At 42.8% G+C, this 18,117-nt stretch overlaps 1 protein-coding gene across 1 annotated transcript in view; it reads left to right on the top strand.

Moving 5' to 3' along the window:
• LMOD1 (leiomodin 1) overlaps nt 1-17,814 on the top strand; it is a 73,644-nt gene extending 55,830 nt beyond the window's left edge. The window contains exons 2-3 of the mRNA XM_073542541.1: nt 1,487-2,881; nt 15,892-17,814. Of these exons, the coding sequence (XP_073398642.1) occupies nt 1,487-2,881; nt 15,892-15,918 (1,422 nt within the window). The 3' untranslated portion in view covers nt 15,919-17,814. The remainder of the gene's footprint in view (nt 1-1,486; nt 2,882-15,891) is intronic.
• The last annotated feature ends 303 nt before the right edge of the window (nt 17,815-18,117 follow it).

Raw genomic sequence — 18,117 nt, forward strand, 5'->3', positions numbered from 1 at the left:
ACCATTACACATCACACTGGTAACAGGAGTAACCATTGCACATCACAATGGTAACCATTACACATCACACTTGTAACAGGGGTAACCAATACACATCACAATGGTAACCATTACACATCACGCTGTTAACAGGGGTAACCATTACACATCACACTGGTAACAGGGGTAACCATTACACATCACACTGGTAACCGGGGTAACCATTACACATCACACTGGTAACCATTACACATCACACTGGTAACACTAGTAGCCATTACACATTACACTGGTAACACTGGTAACCATTACACATCACACAGGTAACCATTACACATCACACTGGTAACAGGGGTAACCATTACACATCACACTGGTAACCATTACACATCACACTGGTAACACTAGTAGCCATTACACATCACACTGGTAACACTGGTAACCATTACACATCACACAGGTAACCATTACACATCACACTGGTAACCATTTAACATCACACTGGTAACCATTTAACATCACACTGGTAACACTAGTAGCCATTACACATCACACTGATAACACTGGTAACCATTACACATCACACTGGTAACACTAGTAGCCATTACACATCACACTGATAACACTGGTAACCATTACACATCACACTGATAACACTGGTAACCATTACACATCACACTGGTAACACTAGTAGCCATTACACATCACACTGGTAACACTAGTAGCCATTACACATCACACTGTAACACTAGTAGCCATTACACATCACACTGATAACACTGGTAACCATTACACATCACACTGGTAACACTAGTAGCCATTACACATCACACTGATAACACTGGTAACCATTACACATCACCCTGGTAACACTAGTAGCCATTACACATCACACTGGTAACACTAGTAGCCATTACACATCACACTGATAACACTGGTAACCATTACACATCACACTGGTAACACTAGTAGCCATTACACATCACACTGATAACACTGGTAACCATTACACATCACACTGATAACACTGGTAACCATTACACATCACACTGGTAACACTAGTAGCCATTACACATCACACTGATAACAATGGTAACCATTACACATCACCCTGGTAACACTAGTAGCCATTACACATCACACTGATAACACTGGTAACCATTACACATCACACTGATAACACTGGTAACCATTACACATCACACTGACAACTCCCCGTCATGTAAAATAAGCTCTGGAGGCAGAGTTATCTTCCAGACAACAACCTCCACAGAGCCTGGAAGAGGTCACTTATATAAAGTGATATAAGATGATTTATCCACAACAAGGCATCTGATATGAGACACATAGGGAGGACTGTTTTCAGCATTCTATAACCTGTATGCCTATATTAATAGTTTAGATAGGTCAAATGTGGTGACAGATCCCTTATAATCTCACTATACCTATATATCGTATACAATTCTAAAATTAAGCTAAAATTTAACTGACCTTTTAACTTTTTCAGAGTGGAAAATCTTCAGCAAAGGCGAAAGAACAATCACAAAAAGAAGACAAAGTAAAGGAGATTCCTGTAAAAGACGCTATTTCAAATAAAAAACTGGAGGACACAAAAGACCCCAAAATAAAGGCAAATAGAGATACGGAAAAACCAAAGGATGAACGAGTCAGCAAAATGAGGGAGAGATTCCGACAAGAGAAAAGCAGTAGTGCGGTTGATAAAGATAAATTAGAAAAAACTGCATCTAAAAAGCTAGATGAAGAAAAAGGTCCAAAAAAAATAGGGAAGGATAAATCAGAAAAAATAGCCGTTGATGATAAAGCAGAGAAGATTGCAGAAAAAAAAGGCGTTGCAGGTACACAAACTGAAAACAAACTGGAGAATAAAAAAAGTTCAGACAAGACCCTAGAGAAAAAAGAAAAACTAGAGAGTACCCAAGCTAACAAAGACCTAACAAAGGAAAAACAAGTGACTGAACAAGAAAAGAAAAATGTGCAAAGCCCAGAGCTACAGCGAAATGAAAATGGATCTAAAAATGCAACAGAGGAGAACAAAGATGATGAATCATCAAGTATTTTCGATGAACTTCTAGAAAAAGTGAAAAATAATGAAGCCGAGCTAACAGAGCTCAACCTGAACAATTCAGACTGTATTACCATTGAAACACTGATGAGTTTTACAGAAGCCTTAGAATTCAACACTGTGGTTAAGATCTTTTCCTTGGCCAACACACGAGCTGATGACCATATTGCTTTGGCTATTGCTGCCATGTTGAAGTCCAATAAGATTATTATTAGTATCAATCTGGATTCAAACCACATCACTGGAAAGGGCATATTAGCCATATTCAGAGCTCTGCAGCACAATGACACGCTTACTGAACTTCGCTTCCATAATCAGCGTCACATATGTGGTGGGAAAACTGAAATGGAAATAGCGAAGATATTAAAAGAAAACACCACTCTCTTAAAACTTGGATACCACTTTGAACTAGCAGGGCCCCGCATGACTGTTACTAACTTGCTAAGTCGCAACATGGACAAACAAAGGCAACAGAGGATGGCAGAACAGAAAGCATTAAAAGAAGCAGAAAACAAGAAGAAATGTTTAGATGTTCCCAAAGTAATTCCTCCTCCAAAAGAGCCCAGCAAATCTTTGGTAAAGCCGGTCGCCAACAATCCGCAAAAGGGCGCTTCTAAAAAATTAGGACCACCTGCCCCTCCACCACCTCCTCCACCAATGGCTCCTCTGGCTCCACCACTATTTAATGAGAACATTCGAAACTCATTGTCCCCTGCTTCACAGAGAAGAATAGTAGACAAGACTGGGCCTTCAGAGAAGAACTCAAGAGATCAGCTTCTGGAATCGATTAGGTCCAGTAATATTAAGCATCTTAAAAAGGTACATTATATGACCTATGGCTTTGAAAATATACTGCTCAAAAAAATAAAGGGAACACATCCTAGATATCACTGAATGACAAATTCCAGTTGCAAATCTTTATTCATTACACATGTAATGCATTGAGAGCAATAAAACATAAAAATGATTATAAATTAAAATTAATATCCCATGAAGTGTGATTGACTTGGAGTTACATGGTGTTGTTTAAGTGTTCCCTTTATTTTTTCGGCAGTATATATGACATTCCGTAAAAACTGCTACCTATCTTGGCTAGATTTCAGTCTTGATGTCTTCACAATTTTTTTGTTAATCGAATAAATAGAAGACCACATGTAAAGTGTTTGGCGAGCTTGTTGATCTTTCTGTTTAGGGTAGAGAAAAGAGTGTTCAGTGCAGGAGAGTCATGAAATACCACTTTGCACGCCGGGAACTTGCAGCTCCAGCGGCAATTCACATACCATACATGCGGACATTGCATACTATGTAAACCAACTATCCAAATATTCCAGCACATCTTCTTACTTAAAAATAGAATCTTTATTGAGAAATCTTCATTAAAAATCCAAAAGTAGGATACAGGTTAAAAAGCCATGGTAAAGACAGGCATTTACGCGTTTCAACTCAACAGAGTCTTACTCATAATGAGTAAGGCTCTGTTGAGTTGAAACGCGTAAATGCCTGTCTTTACCATGGTTTTTTAACCTGTATCCTGCTTTTGGATTTTTAATGAAGATTTCTCAATAAAGATTCTATTTTTAAGTAAGAAGATGTGCTGGAATATTTGGATCTTTGCATTTATGTCAGCTTGTGACATTTCCTAGCACCTTCATCAAAGAACTGCCTCCAACGTGACAAGTAAAAAGGTGAGCTGAATATATTCGTTTATGTAAACCAACTAGTCTATTTTTTTATTTATTATATTTACAATATTTATTATTTTTTTTCATTCCTGAATGAATAAAAAATGGTGGTGCTTCCGGTGATAGGTACTATTTAATGAGGTATGTAACAAGGCAAGGTTATTTTTGTGAAAATATATTACATTCATTAAAACCTGATAGCTTTTTTTAGAGCTTTCAGTACTAAGGTCTTCCCATTCGTTCTGTAAATCTACTGACTGAAAGGCAGCACAGTAAGCAAAAAAAGCTGGCATACTTGCCAATACCAGATCACAATACTAATCTACAGTCATGGCCAAAAGTTTTGACAATGACACAAATATTAATTTTTACAAAGTCTACTGCTTCATTTTTTCTAATGGCAATTTGCATATACTCCAGAATGTTATAAAGAGTGATCAGCTTAACAGCAATTACTTGCAAAGTCAATATTTGCCTAGAAAATGAACTTTATCCCCCAAAACACATTTCAACATCATTGCAGCCCTGCCTTAAAAGGACCAGCTAACATCATTTCAGTGATTGCTCCATTAACACAGGTGTGGGTGTTGATGAGGACAGGGCTGGAGATCAATCTGTCATGATTAAGTAAGAATGATACCACTGGACACTTTAAAAGGAGGCTGGTGCTTGGCATCATTGTTTCTCTTCTGTTAACCATGGTTATCTCTAAAGAAACACGTGCAGTCATAATTGCACTGCACAAAAATGGCCTAACAGGGAAGAGTATCGCAGCTAGAAAGATTGCACCTCAGTCAACAATCTATCGCATCATCAAGAACTTCAAGGAGAGAGGTTCCCTTGTTGCCAAAAAGGCTCCAGGGCGCCCAAGAAAGACCAGCAAGCGCCAGGACCGTCTCTTAAAAGTGTTTCAGCTGCGGGATCGGGCTACCAGCAGTGCAGAGCTTGCTCAGGAATGGCAGCAGGCAGGTGTGAGTGCATCTGCACGCACTGTGAGGCGGAGACTCTTGGAGCAAGGCCTGGTCTCAAGGAGGGCAGCAAAGAAGCCACTTCTCTCCAGGAAAAACATCATGGACAGACTGATATTCTGCAAGAGGTACAGGGAGTGGACTGCTGAGGACTGGGGTAAAGTCATTTTCTCTGATGAGTCCCCTTTTCGATTGTTTGGGACATCTGGAAAACGGCTTATTCGGAGAAGACCAGGTGAGCGCTACCACCAGTCTTGTCTCATGCCAACTGTCAAGCATACTGAAACCATTCATGTGTGGGGTTGCTTCTCAGCCAAGGGAATGGGCTCTCTCTCAGTCTTGCCTAAAAACACAGCCATGAATAAAGAATGGTACCAGAATGTCCTCCAAGAGCAACTTCTCCCAACCGTCCAAGAGCAGTTTGGTGATCAACAATGCCTTTTTCAACATGATGGAGCACCTTGGCATAAAGCAAAGGTGATAACTAAATGGCTCAGGGAACAAAACATAGAGATTTTGGGACCATGGCCTGGAAACTCCCCAGATCTTAATCCCATTGAGAACTTGTGGTCAATCATCAAGAGACGGGTGGACAAACAAAAACCTTCAAATTCAGACAAAATAAAAGCATTGATTTTGCAAGAATGGACTGCTATCAGTCAGGATTTGATCCAGAAGTTGATTGAGAGCATGCCAGGGAGAATTGCTGAGGTCCTGAAGAAGAAGGGTCAACACTGCAAATATTGACTTGCTGCATTAACTCATTCTAACTGTCAATATAACCTTTTGCTACTCATAGTATGATTGCAATTATATTTCTGTATGTGATAAAAACATCTGACAAACACACATAAAAACCAGAGGCCAGCAGATCATGTGAAAATATAATATTTGTGTCATTCTCAAAACTTTTGGCCATGACTGTACTATCCCAGTGGGATGCACTTATAGAGTGCTGGACAGCCCGTCTAATCTAATAGTAACGGGTTTTCTTCCTTTCTTTTTGTGATGAACTAGGACGTCAGAGGAGGATGGCTGTCAAGGGGTGGGATTCAGCCGGTTCTCCCTGGTTCGGTGGAACCGGTTGTTAAAAAAGCAGCTGGTTCCCCGAACCGGGGAGATCCAGAGCCGCGATACGGTACTTTGATGTTGCTGCCTGCAGGCAAGGAGCAGAGGAGGACTTGCATTGATACGCATTGATACGTGCTCTGCTGCTCTGTCTGACTGACTACTGGACAGAGCACAGCACTCCCCAGCGGCCCCCGCGCACTGATTCCTGCGGCGCAGTGCGGCTATTGGCGGGTAACTAGTCTGGAGCTCGCTGGAGGAGTCACTGCCGCTGCCCAGTCAATGTGAGCTGAGCCTGAGCCTGGACACTCGTCATCTGTGTGTGGCCTGCCATTGCTGCCTGTGTGCCAGAATTTCTATCCCCGACAGCCCGGTCACCGGCGGTGCAGTAGTGTGATTTGCTTTCTGTGCACTGTGCACACCCGGAGGAGCAGGACGGGCGGCGCGGGGCCTGGCCATCCAGGAGGCCTCAACCGCGGGATTACTTCAGTCTTCAGTTCAGCCTGTGTATGGTACAGGCCAACGCCAGGTCAGATACTGTATGTGCTGCTTATTGGGGACCTGTGCAGTGCTGCCTATGTGGACCTGTACTGCCTATTGGGGACCTGTGCTGCCTATTGGGGACCTGTGCCTGCCTATTGGGGACCTGTGCCTGCCTATTGGGACCAATGCTGCCTATTGGGGACCTGTGCTGCCTATTAGGGAGCAATGCTGCCTTTTGGGGACCTATGCTGCCTATTGGGGACCTGTGGTGCCTATTGGGTACCTGTGCCGCCTATTGGGGACCTGTGCCTGCCTATTGGGGACCAATGCTGCCAATTGGGGACCTGTGCTGCCTATAGGGAACAATGCTGCCTATTGGGGACCTGTGCTGCCTATAGGAAACAATGCTGACTATTGGGGACCTGTGCTGCCTATTGGGGATATTTGCTGCCTATAGGGAACAATGCTGCCTTTTGGGGACCAATGCTGCCAATTGGGGACCTGTGCTGCCTATAGGAAACAATGCTGCCTATTGGGGACCTGTGCTGCCTATAGGGACCTGTGCTGCCTATAGGGAACAATGCTGCCTATTGGGGACCTGTGCTGCCTATAGGGAACAATGCTGCCTATTGGGGACCTGTGCCTGCCTATTGGGGACCTATGCTGCCTATTGGGGACCTGTGCTGCCTATTGGGACTTTTAATTACCGTTAGGACGCAGACAGACTGTCGTATGAATCAGAATGTAGTGCACAGCCTGGCCAGCTGGTCAGTCAAGTGAGACAGCTGCATAGAAATATATGCAGCTGTCACACTCGGGTCAGGAGAGCTGCTGGCCAGAAGGTTGCACTGTTCTGATCTCATTCAAATTTATTTTTTTTCAACTGTTTGACTGCGCCCCTAGGAAAAGGTGTGTGTAAATGGGTGTGGCTTAATAATGGGTGTGGCTTAAAAATGGGTGTGGTTTTCCTACACACAAACACAGAACCTGTTGTTAAAAATTTGAATCCCACCCCTGTGGCCATCCACTCACTTCTCTGCAACTTTTATCACACAATTCTAAGACAGTACATCATCATGGGGCAACATTTCAGTCACTTACAACAGCTTCTGTTACTTCCATCCCCTGATGACATCCTATTTCGGGGGGGGGGGGTGATGGAGAAGTGACTGCAGCTTCTGTCGCTGCCACCCACATCTGTGGCCCCTGTCACAGTCCCTGCCTCAGACACTGCCACCTCTTTCCTTGAAATGAATAGTCGCCAGTGGGACATTGATAGAAGCAGAGTAAGTGACCACCCCATAGTTTTCGCTGCTCTGAAATGAATCATCATTAAAGGGTGGCACTGCTGCCACTCACACTGCTTTATCACCGCGCCCTAGTAACGATACGTTTTAGGGAAAGAGTTGCAGTGGTAACAGAAGCAAGGACTGTGTTATTGATGACAAAAGTGTGGCGGCGGCCACTGAAAATGTGGGCTGCGGGCACAGAGGCTGCTGTCACTTCTCCATCACCCCCACTGAAACAGGACGTCATCAATGGACAATGATGATGGAAGCTGTAATAAGTGACCGCAGTGCCACCCTCTGATGACGTCCAGTTTTATTGGAGAGTGACAAAAGCTGCAAAAAAGTGACTACAGGTCCATCCTCCTGTAATCTCCCTTTGGATAATGCCCTCAATGAAATGCAAAAATAAGTAAAGTAAAAAAAAAAAAAAGATATAGGGAGAATACTATGGCATTTTATAAGAAAAATAATTATAAAAGTGGTTAGGGCTTAAAGATAGATGTTTTTAAAGGGCATTATAGGTACCAGACAACCATTGTCACCCCTTTATGACCTATGAGCTATTGGTATGTCATAGGTCTCCTCCCCCTGTTTGATACAGGCTCCGGTGATGAGCACACAACTTTTCCTAGAGATATCAGCTGATTTCATCAGCCCCTAACAGCCATGGATGTAGTCGCGATCCACCTTTGGCTGTTAACGTGTTAAATGCCGCTGTTAATCTCTGACAGAGGCATTTACCATGATCGCCCCCGGAAGCCCGTCATTAGCTCTGCCCATTGGTGCCCGTGTCACATAAACGCGGGTCGCCGATGGATTGGCATGACAACCCGGGATCTACAGGAGACCCTTGTGGTTGTCATTGCCAGACTTCTATGAGCGCCGCCCTAGATCACAAAATATGGAGACGCTATTTTTTTAATTTATTTATTTTATTTTTTTACAAACTTTGGATTTCTTTTTCACCATGTAAATAAAAAAGAACCTAGACATGTTTGGTGTCTATGAACTCGCAATGACCTGGGGAAGCATAATGGCAGGTCATTTTTAGCATTTTGTGAACATGGTAAAAAAAAGAAAAAACAATTGTGGAATTGCACTTTTTTTTGCAATTTCACCACACTTTGAATTTTTTTTCCCTTTTCCAGTATACTATATGGTAAAACCAATTATACCTTTCAAAATTACAACTCGCCCACAAAAAAAGCCCTTACATGGCCATATTGATGGAAAATTAAAAATGTTATGGCTCTTGGAAGAAAAGGAGCAAAAAGCAAAAACTCAAAAACCCAAGGTGAGGAAGGGGTTTAAAGAGTAATGAATGTTGTATCTGTGAAAAAATGTAAATTAAAAGCTCAATCTAAGAACTAACAATGTGAAAATATTTTTTGTTTCCATTTTCATTGCAAATTATGGTGGTGCTTTCTATACGACTACATATTAAAAGAGATCCGGACACTTGCCGTTGGTGCACCTACTGTACGGTGAAGTTTTCACTTTATCACTGTTCTATACTTTGATAAGAGCAGTAAAGCTGATTATGCACATCAAATAGAACAAACCAACAACTATTTCTTCTCAATATCCCTCATCTACATGCATGCTTGACTAAGCATCAGTGCTCTATATAGGGAAAGAGAACACACCTGTCAAGCAGTGGCTTATCTTCTATGAGAAAGCACAAATTGAGGCATTGCAGCCATAGGCGTACATAGAACACATATCATGGAGCCCCATAGCAAAAGTCTTAATAAGGCTCCTTCCCCTCCCCCCTAAAAAAAATTGGAGGAATAGGTGTTCTCTTGACACAGTCACAGAAGGCAATAGCTCCCAATTTTTAAAGACACAGAGAGGGACATGTATTGTGGTAAGTACACAGAAATACTGCAGCCCCTTAATGTCCTCACCCACTATAATACCTATTCCATGGGCTCCATAGACTATGATGCCAAAAAATATTCCCCTCAACACACAAAAAATCCCTTCAGTGAATTCCCCCAGACATTTTGATTGTCCCCATAGTACCCCTCTACACGTACAGTATAATGATTCCCAGAGTGCCCCCAACAAAGTATAATTCCCAGACACTGCCCCAATACAGTATAATGCCCCACATCCCCAACACAGTATGACGTTCCCCTACACAGAGTAAGATGTCACCACAGACCTTTCTTGAAGTATGATGGACCTCGCACAATATGACGCCTCAGTGTTTACCACATACACCCTGGATACACCGCCTCCAGTGGGGCGAATTTAAATAATAAACACGTGCAGCTGGATACACCGCCTCCAACTGGCGAATTTAGACATTACACGTATATACAAGTCTGGAAACCCCGCCTCCAGTAAGGCGAATTTAAACAATAAGGGAAACCTGGGAAACATTGACAATGGTGGGCCCTGCGATAGGGAATAGGGAAGTGGAGACCTCCTGAGCTCCCCTGAGCCAGTGTCCCTGCACTCCTAACGTTCCCTATGCTGGTTCCGCACAGGGCGCGCAACAGGAGCCTAAAAACCCTAGCTCGTCCTGACCTAGACCCTCACTAGGGAATTGGTCGGTGCGGAAACTAATCCCACCACTGCACTAAAACACACATGAGGAAAGATGACAAAACAGGGGAAACACCACTTAGTCTTGCTCTGTTGCGTACGCTCCTAGCAACAGAGCCCACCACCTGTGTGCATCTTCTCCTCCACCCGGATCCATCACCATAACTGGATCCTTCACTATAGTGCAGCCTTGGAGCAGAGTCCACTACCAGTTGCAGAAGTCTAGTAACAGAGTCCCAAAGATGAGTTCAGCACCTGCCCAAAAAGTCAAGCATGCTTGAGTCCAGCTCTCAGCAACCAGGTCCAGCATGGTGAGTGCAACTCTCACCATCGTCGCCACTCCACCAAGCCATGCAAACACCTCCTGCCGACACCATAAACTGTGACTCCACCACGCCATGCCAACCCTTCTTGCAGACCACCTAGCTGCCACTCGTCCCCTCTGGCTGGGCTGCGCAGGACTCAGGTTCAGCTCCTTCATTCACCCAGGCTTCCTTGAGAATGACTAACACCCAATCAATATCACCAACAGTGATTGAACCCACCTGGCTCTCTTTTATAGAGCCTAACACCTGATTTGTAATTAAGTGCACATTAAACCAAAGAAACTACAGTGCACTACCACTCACCACCACCGGCAACTTAGAATGAACGACACCACGTGTAATAATTCTAATGGCCACCGGGGGCAATCAACCCACTTTGGCACCTAGCCAAAGGAAAAAAAAGTTCACTTTGTCCATTTAACTTGTCAGATCCAGCCTGGATCATGACAGGCATGTTGATTTCAATGGTCGCTGCATACACAGGATGCAGATAGTGTTGAATATAATGGTGGAATAGGGAGTGAACATCTCCTTAAGCGGGGTTCAACAGACATACCAATTAAAAACAGAGGGTGAGAAATGCATGAGGGTTCAGGGGTTCAGTGGGTATTCTGGATTAAGCGGGGTTCAGCAGACATACCAATTAAAAACAGAGGGTGAGAAATGCATAAGGGTTCAGGGGTTCAGTGGGTATTCTGGATTAAGTGGGGTTCAGCAGACATATCAATTAAAAACAGAGGGTGAGAAATGCATGAGGGTTCAGGGGTTCAGTGGGTATTCTAGATTAAGTGGGATTCAGCAGACATATCAATTAAAAACAGGGTGAGAAATGCATGAGGGTTCAGGGGTTCAGTGGGTATTCTGGATTAAGCGGGGGTTCAGCAGACATACCAATTAAAAACAGAGGATGAGAAATGCATGAGGGTTCAGGGGTTCAGTGGGTATTCTGGATTAAGCAGGGTTCAGCAGACATACCAATTAAAAACAGAGGGTGAGAAATGCATGAGGGTTCAGTGGGTATTCTGGATTAAGCGGGGTTCAGCAGACATGCCTGTGGATGAAAGCAGATGGATCAAGACATGATAGCATGAAGGAGAATATATCATGGTTTATCAATCTGGTATATTTCTCATGTATCACTTTAAAGATGTCACTTCAAATGATGTCAAATCTGACCAAGGTCATATCTGACCTGCTCTGTTCAACTTATACCATTCAAATGTCCATGAAATGAAGCCAGCTGCTTTTTTCATTAGCAGCAAAGCCTTTGAGATTTCAGAAATCTCATACACAGGATTTTGTGATCAGGATTTTGTGCTTTGCAGCGTATTTTTAGACATAGAGCATGTCACTACTTTCAGCGTTTTTTCAGCATTTTTGACCCAATGATTTGAATGGATGGTGAAAAAAACGCTTCAAATACGCTAGTTGACTTTTCTTGCAGCGTTTTTGCTGCAGAAAACTCAAGGACAGCCGGATGTGACATCACTTGGCTCTGCTACCTCTAGATGGCAGGCTCAATGATGATTCCATTCAGCCTGTCATCCAAGAGAGTGGACCCAACCCCCATTCACTTAAATGAATGGGGTTCGGGTCAGTACAATACAGGGTTTGTCACGCTGTCATATGCATGACAGAGCGGCAAACACCGCTTCTGATCGGCGGGGAAATCTTCCCCGCCGGTCAGAGAGTCGCGGTTCCCACGCTGTCAAAAGACAGCAGGAGCCTGCAGCTGTGATCGGAGGTATGACGTCTACCTCCGGTCACTGGTGTCAGATGATAGGACTACTGCTCCCATCTAACACCTACAGCCGCTAATTGCAGTGAGAGCAGGAGTGGCAGATGGGAGTATTCATCTGCCGCACCTGCGCTGTATATAAAAAAAAACGGCGAGTGGTCCCCCTTATTTTTTGGACCAACCAGACGAAACTTACAGCTGGGGGCTGCAACCCTCAGCTGTCAGCTTCAGCAAGTTTGGTTCTCAATAATAGAGGGGTCCCCACACTTTTTTTAATTACTTAAATAAATAATTAAAAAAAACGGTGTGGGGTCACCCCTTTTTTGACAACCAACCTGAATAAAGCTCACAGCTGAGGGCTGATATTGTCAGGCTGGTAAGGGGCCATTGAGCTTGGCCCCCCACAGCCTTAAAACAGCAGCCCTCAGCTGTCCAGAAAAGGCATTAGATGCGCCTATTCTAGAGCTTTGCCAGGTTCTTCCCACTGCCCTGTAGCAGTTGCAAGTGGGATAATGAGGGGATAATGTCACTTTGCTATTGTAAGGTGACATTAAGCCGACTTAGTAATGGAGAGGTGTCAATAAGACACCTATCCTTTACTAATCCTAGAGTTGCTAAAGGTTTAAATAAACACACAATAAGAATAAAGTATTTTAATGAAATAATACAACACACAGGTTTGCCATCTTTATTAATAAAGAGAAACGTGGCACTACTGGTGTGGTGCTCAAGTAGGGTCCCAAACCAATAGAAAATATAAGCAAGACTTGGCACTCAACTTGGATGAGTAGAAAGAAACTTTAATGAACAGTCAGTGGTACAGAATTCACAGACATTTCGGTCTAGGCGACCTTCATCAGTGTCCTCACAAAAAATGAAAAACATGTATAACATACATTTAACTACTGTGACCAAAATAGGTCAAATCTACAAATATATGTAGCCTGAAAAGCACCACATATTACTAATGTCACATAATGATAACACTTAATAGACTCAGTCTGGGGACTAAGAGAATTCCAAACTGAAAAGAATCCAAATTTTGACAAAATCTGGAAAAAAGGCATGAAAAATAAAAAAATAAAAGAAGAAATAAAAGATTGGAATCACCTACCCGACTGCGTTAATAGGTAGAACATACTGGATAGATATGTTTGTTTGCACCCCTTTAAGAGCCTGGGGTGAAAAAAACGTGAGTCTAAGTGAGTGATATTCACTATTTATGAGAAGTGATATCTATAATATAATCATGGGAGCGTCACTCTGTCTGAAGCCTTTATAGACTGCGCAAGCGTGACGCGCCTGCGCAGTCTGGCTCCAGACAGAATGAGGCATCCAGCGTGCCAAGTCTTGCTTATATATGCCATCTTTATTAAACTGCTATTCCAATATCGAAGCCCTCGTTCTCCTGCAAAAAAATTAAAATAATAAACCAACAATATCCCATACCTGTCCGGCATATAGTCAAGTCCCACGTCGTAAATCCATCTCAGGGGGTTAATCAGTTTACAACCGGAAAACGTGCTAATGCGACTGCTCCTGGCTGTAAACTACTGGGGAATGAATGAGAAGCCGTGCACAGGCTCAGTGAGTAGCGGTGACGTCACTCAGATTGTTCTCGCTGCCAGCATGAACTCCTGTGACTTCAGCACCGTGGGAAAATGACAATGCTGAGGTCACAGGAGTTCATGCCAGCAGCGAACACAGACTCAGTGACATCACCTCACTGAGTCTGTGCTCGCTGCCAGCCTGACCTGAGGGGAACTCTTCACTGTGGGAAAATGACGGTGAAGAGAGTACCTCAGGAAATCCATCCATCCATCCCTGTCCCTGTCAGTGTGATTTTACCATCCCCCTCCCTCTGTCAGTGTGATTTGCACTTGAATTGCCGGCTTTTCAAAGGAGGTACGATTCTACAGGAAGTTATTTTTTTTTTCTCAGGGGGCACTCAACTTTATTAGATTGCACAAAGAGTAAAAAAAAACGCATGAAAAAGCGCACCAAAAACGTACCTAAACCTGCATTTTTTGACGCAGCTTCTTTCCTGCCAAGAAATCAGGTTTTGCTGAAGAAAAAAAAGCAACAAAAACACCCTGTGTGAATTTACCCTAATAGAAACACGTCACCACTTCTATAATATCACCCACTCTTGGTTTTGGTTGACAAATACTCATGTAAAATACTGATCAAATACTGAACGTGGTCTCAAAAGGAACCCATCAATTGATTCCTGCTGCCCAAGCCAAGCACAGCATGAATTCGAGCCTGGCTGTATGATTGTAGCCCTGTATGTTTGTCTATGAAATTCTCCATCATCTTAGAGAAAGTATAGTTTAAACATCCACACAACTCTTGTCGATCAACAGGTCTCCCCCTTTTGGACCTACAAGGGAGAGACTTGTCAATTATATGGAGTGGTGTGGGGTGAATCCGGCCTGGAGAAGTGATGGATTAGTCGCTACTCTCCCTATGGACCATTGCCATGAAACATCAGAGTGTTTTAGGGAGAAATATACCTGGCTGCAATCATGCAACCAGGCTCTGATTCATGCTGCCCGTGGTTTTAGCAACATGAAATGACTGACGGGTTCCCTTTAACTCCTATTCAATATAAAGCAGTCACACCGTGCTCACTCACTGCAAATATAGACATTGCAGGAAGAATGGTCGTATCAGCCCCCAGGAAATTGGTAAAAATAATAAATTAGCTACAAATACAAAGCACAGTATGGGCGAATCTTTAGGGTGCTTATGCCAAATATCTGGTGCAAACACCTTAAGTTGCAATATTTATGCGCAACTCAGCATAATTACATATAGTCATGTACGAACTGGGGCTGAAATTCAGCCCTGGCATTTGAAATCACACAGGCCCATGCTGTCCCCGTCCCCAAGCACCAGATGGGATATATTACTAATATTACCCTGCATGAAGGAAAGCTAGATTTACTACAAGACCAATATTTTTAATGATACCTCTGTCACAACTCTTAACAGTATGGGTGTCTAGAGAACACCAATTCTGTTAACAACGTAGCAGACAATGCGGCCCACAACCAGACAGGCCCTTCTGGCATTTGCCAGAATTACCAGATGGCCAGTCCGGCCCTGCATATAGTTACATAGTTTGAAAAAAGACCTAAGTCCATCACATTCAACGTTTCTCCACAATCCTATATCACTAGATTGTTTATAACCCGCAATGCTATTTGTTTAATAAAAGCATCCAGCCCTTTTCTAAATGCTGTTATAGTGTCTGCCATTACTACTGACTGACTGCTCTAACTGCAAAGAATCCTTTCTTGTTTAGCTGCCAAGATCACCTTTCCTCCACGCACAATGAATGCCCCCTGGCCCTTTATGAGGTCCTTGGATGGAATAAGTCACGTGCCAGTCCTTTTTTCTGTATTTTAGATAAGAAGCATTTGCGCATAAATATTGCTACTTTTGGCGTTTACATGCCAGCTACATCAATATGGGCGTAGCAATGGCAAGACGTGGTCCGCCTGTCAAATTCATCATATGTTACGCACACTGGGTATATCACACGCGCCTGATTCATTATGCAGATCACTGTATTCTGTGCAGAATTATTGCCCCATCTGCATACTTATTTTTAGTTAATTAAATTGAAATTAAAAACAAGATGAATTTCCTTTGAAAATCTTAGCAACAGACCAATGTTCTTCACATGTTATTGATGCTGTCATTTTTTCTCTTAGGTGGAAGTGCCCAAATGGCTGAAGTAAAAAATGGCTTATGCTTGGACAACAAGCAGATTCGTCTTATGCTTCTACATCCACATCTGTTATTGCAGCAATGATTCCACTTGCCTAAGGGTCCAACTGCAATCCTCCATAGCCAACATTCCAAATGCAAGCATTCGATGTGACTGATTGGCTGTTTACATGTCCAATCGATCAATCTTTGCAGTGACAAGACACAATTTTACCTACTGGGAATTGGATAATAGAACTAATAATTTACTGGGATCAATAAGGGATCAGTGAAGAATGGGAATTTTTCAAGAACTTTTCCTGTATGTATGATTATTGCATATAACTGAAGCCCATTTTGAAGGTCTCTTTTTGTAATTATTTATCTAGTCCCTGTTGTCTTAACCTGGACTTTGCCATTCTTTTATATACTGCAACACCCACAATAAATGGTGAATCACAATGTTGTACAAAAAAACCCGTTTTCGCTGCCACTTAGTGCATGAAGCACTTTCCTCTGTTACCCTCCCCATTGTGAAGTGGTTAACAGATACATGGCGCCAAAGCTGTGTGAGAACATATAGATGGGTACTGAGTATCACTCTTATTTAAGATGCTTTATTCGCACAGATCAGTTTTTTTGACCGACTGTAGATCAATTGTGAAAAAGATTGTTTAAAGCTTAATAAACTTTAGATAGAAGAATATTTAGAATGGTTGATACCTTTTAATGGCTAACTGAAAACATGGTAACAAGTTGCAAGCTTTCGAGACTGCTCAAACTACGCAAACGTAAACTTTAGATATGCATGAGAACTTAGCTTGCCCTGCAAGTTTCCCTATGATGTGTTTTTCTGGCTCTGCAAATCCCTCTGACTGGCACAAGATACTTTATGCTTCAATTTTCCATATATGGAAATCGTTCCAACTCGTTCCTCGTTCTCAGGATAAGGGAGGGCGGAAGAAGGAGACAAAGCGAAGAATTGTTAGACAGCTGAGGCCATCTACGTAACAACTCTTCTCTCTGCTCACTTCTTAGAATGGCTCTGAAAGATGAGAAATGAAGCAAGCAGTGTTTAATTATTCATACTAGCAGTGATCTGTACCTTAAAAAAGATCATGTTACGCCTGAGTAATTTAATACCTGTTAGTTATACTGTACATAGTTTGTGGGTCTCGTGTTCAGCTCGTCAGCATATTCAGAATTTTAAATGTTTGTATAGACTTACCAAAGATCAAAGCATTCTTCATCTTCAAGGCATAAATTATGTACCCTGTCCATTAATTGCAAAACTGAATTGAACTTGAAATTCAAGGCAAGATGCAGGAGATCTCAAAGGGAACCTGTCACGGGAAAATTACGGGAGTAATCTACAGCTTAATAGCGTTCCTCGCTGGCACTTAGACCCCGCTGCCAGGAGGAAATGAACTTTATTCCTCCCTGTAACGTTCGGGAGTCAGTCACGGGGTGGTGGCGCTGCCGCGGGTTCAGTCACCGGCTCACCGCTCTTTGTATAGACAGTGGCGGCTGTAACTGCGACCCCTGCACTGACTGGCAGCCAGCTCTAATGATGAGTTGCTGTCAGTCAGTGACGGGGGGCGCAGTTACAGCCGACACTCTGTATATACACAGAACGGTGACTGAACCCGCAGCGGCGCCACCCCCCGTGTCTGACTCCCGAACGTTACAGGGAGGAATAAAGTTAATTTCCTCCTCGCAGCTGGGTCTAAGAGCCAGCGCAGGGCAGGTTCAGAACGCTATTAATTCCTTTTTGTAATTTTTAAAATGTAAAAGATGAAAGTATATTTCTTTTTTGCCTAAAATACAACTTGCTTAGAACATGTCAGCAGGATTGGGCACAGTAACCTACAGACAGTGTCAGGTCGGTGCTGTTATACTGATTAAAATGATACCTTGGTTGATTAAAATCCGTCCTGTGGTTGTTTAATCTGTATTTTCAGTTTTGAGGTAATGATATGCTTGTGCTTCAGGGCAGCCTGTGTGTGGGTCTTCATGTGGTGCTCTGATTATGTATTGATAATGAAGACTACTGACAGGTTACTGATCCCTCAGTGATCTGCCCCCTAGTTTACATATTGATTATATATATTGTAAAAAAAAAAAAAATCACCTGCACCATGATCGCATGTGTAATGTGTATTAAGTTGTTTTATTTGATTATATAAGTAAATTCATGAAAAAAAAAACAGATTCCTTCAAGGTGGTGCCGC

This window comes from Dendrobates tinctorius, unplaced genomic scaffold, assembly GCF_039654945.1.
Source record: "Dendrobates tinctorius isolate UK_male_01 unplaced genomic scaffold, ASM3965494v1 ptg000127l, whole genome shotgun sequence".
Lineage (NCBI taxonomy): Eukaryota > Metazoa > Chordata > Amphibia > Anura > Dendrobatidae > Dendrobates > Dendrobates tinctorius.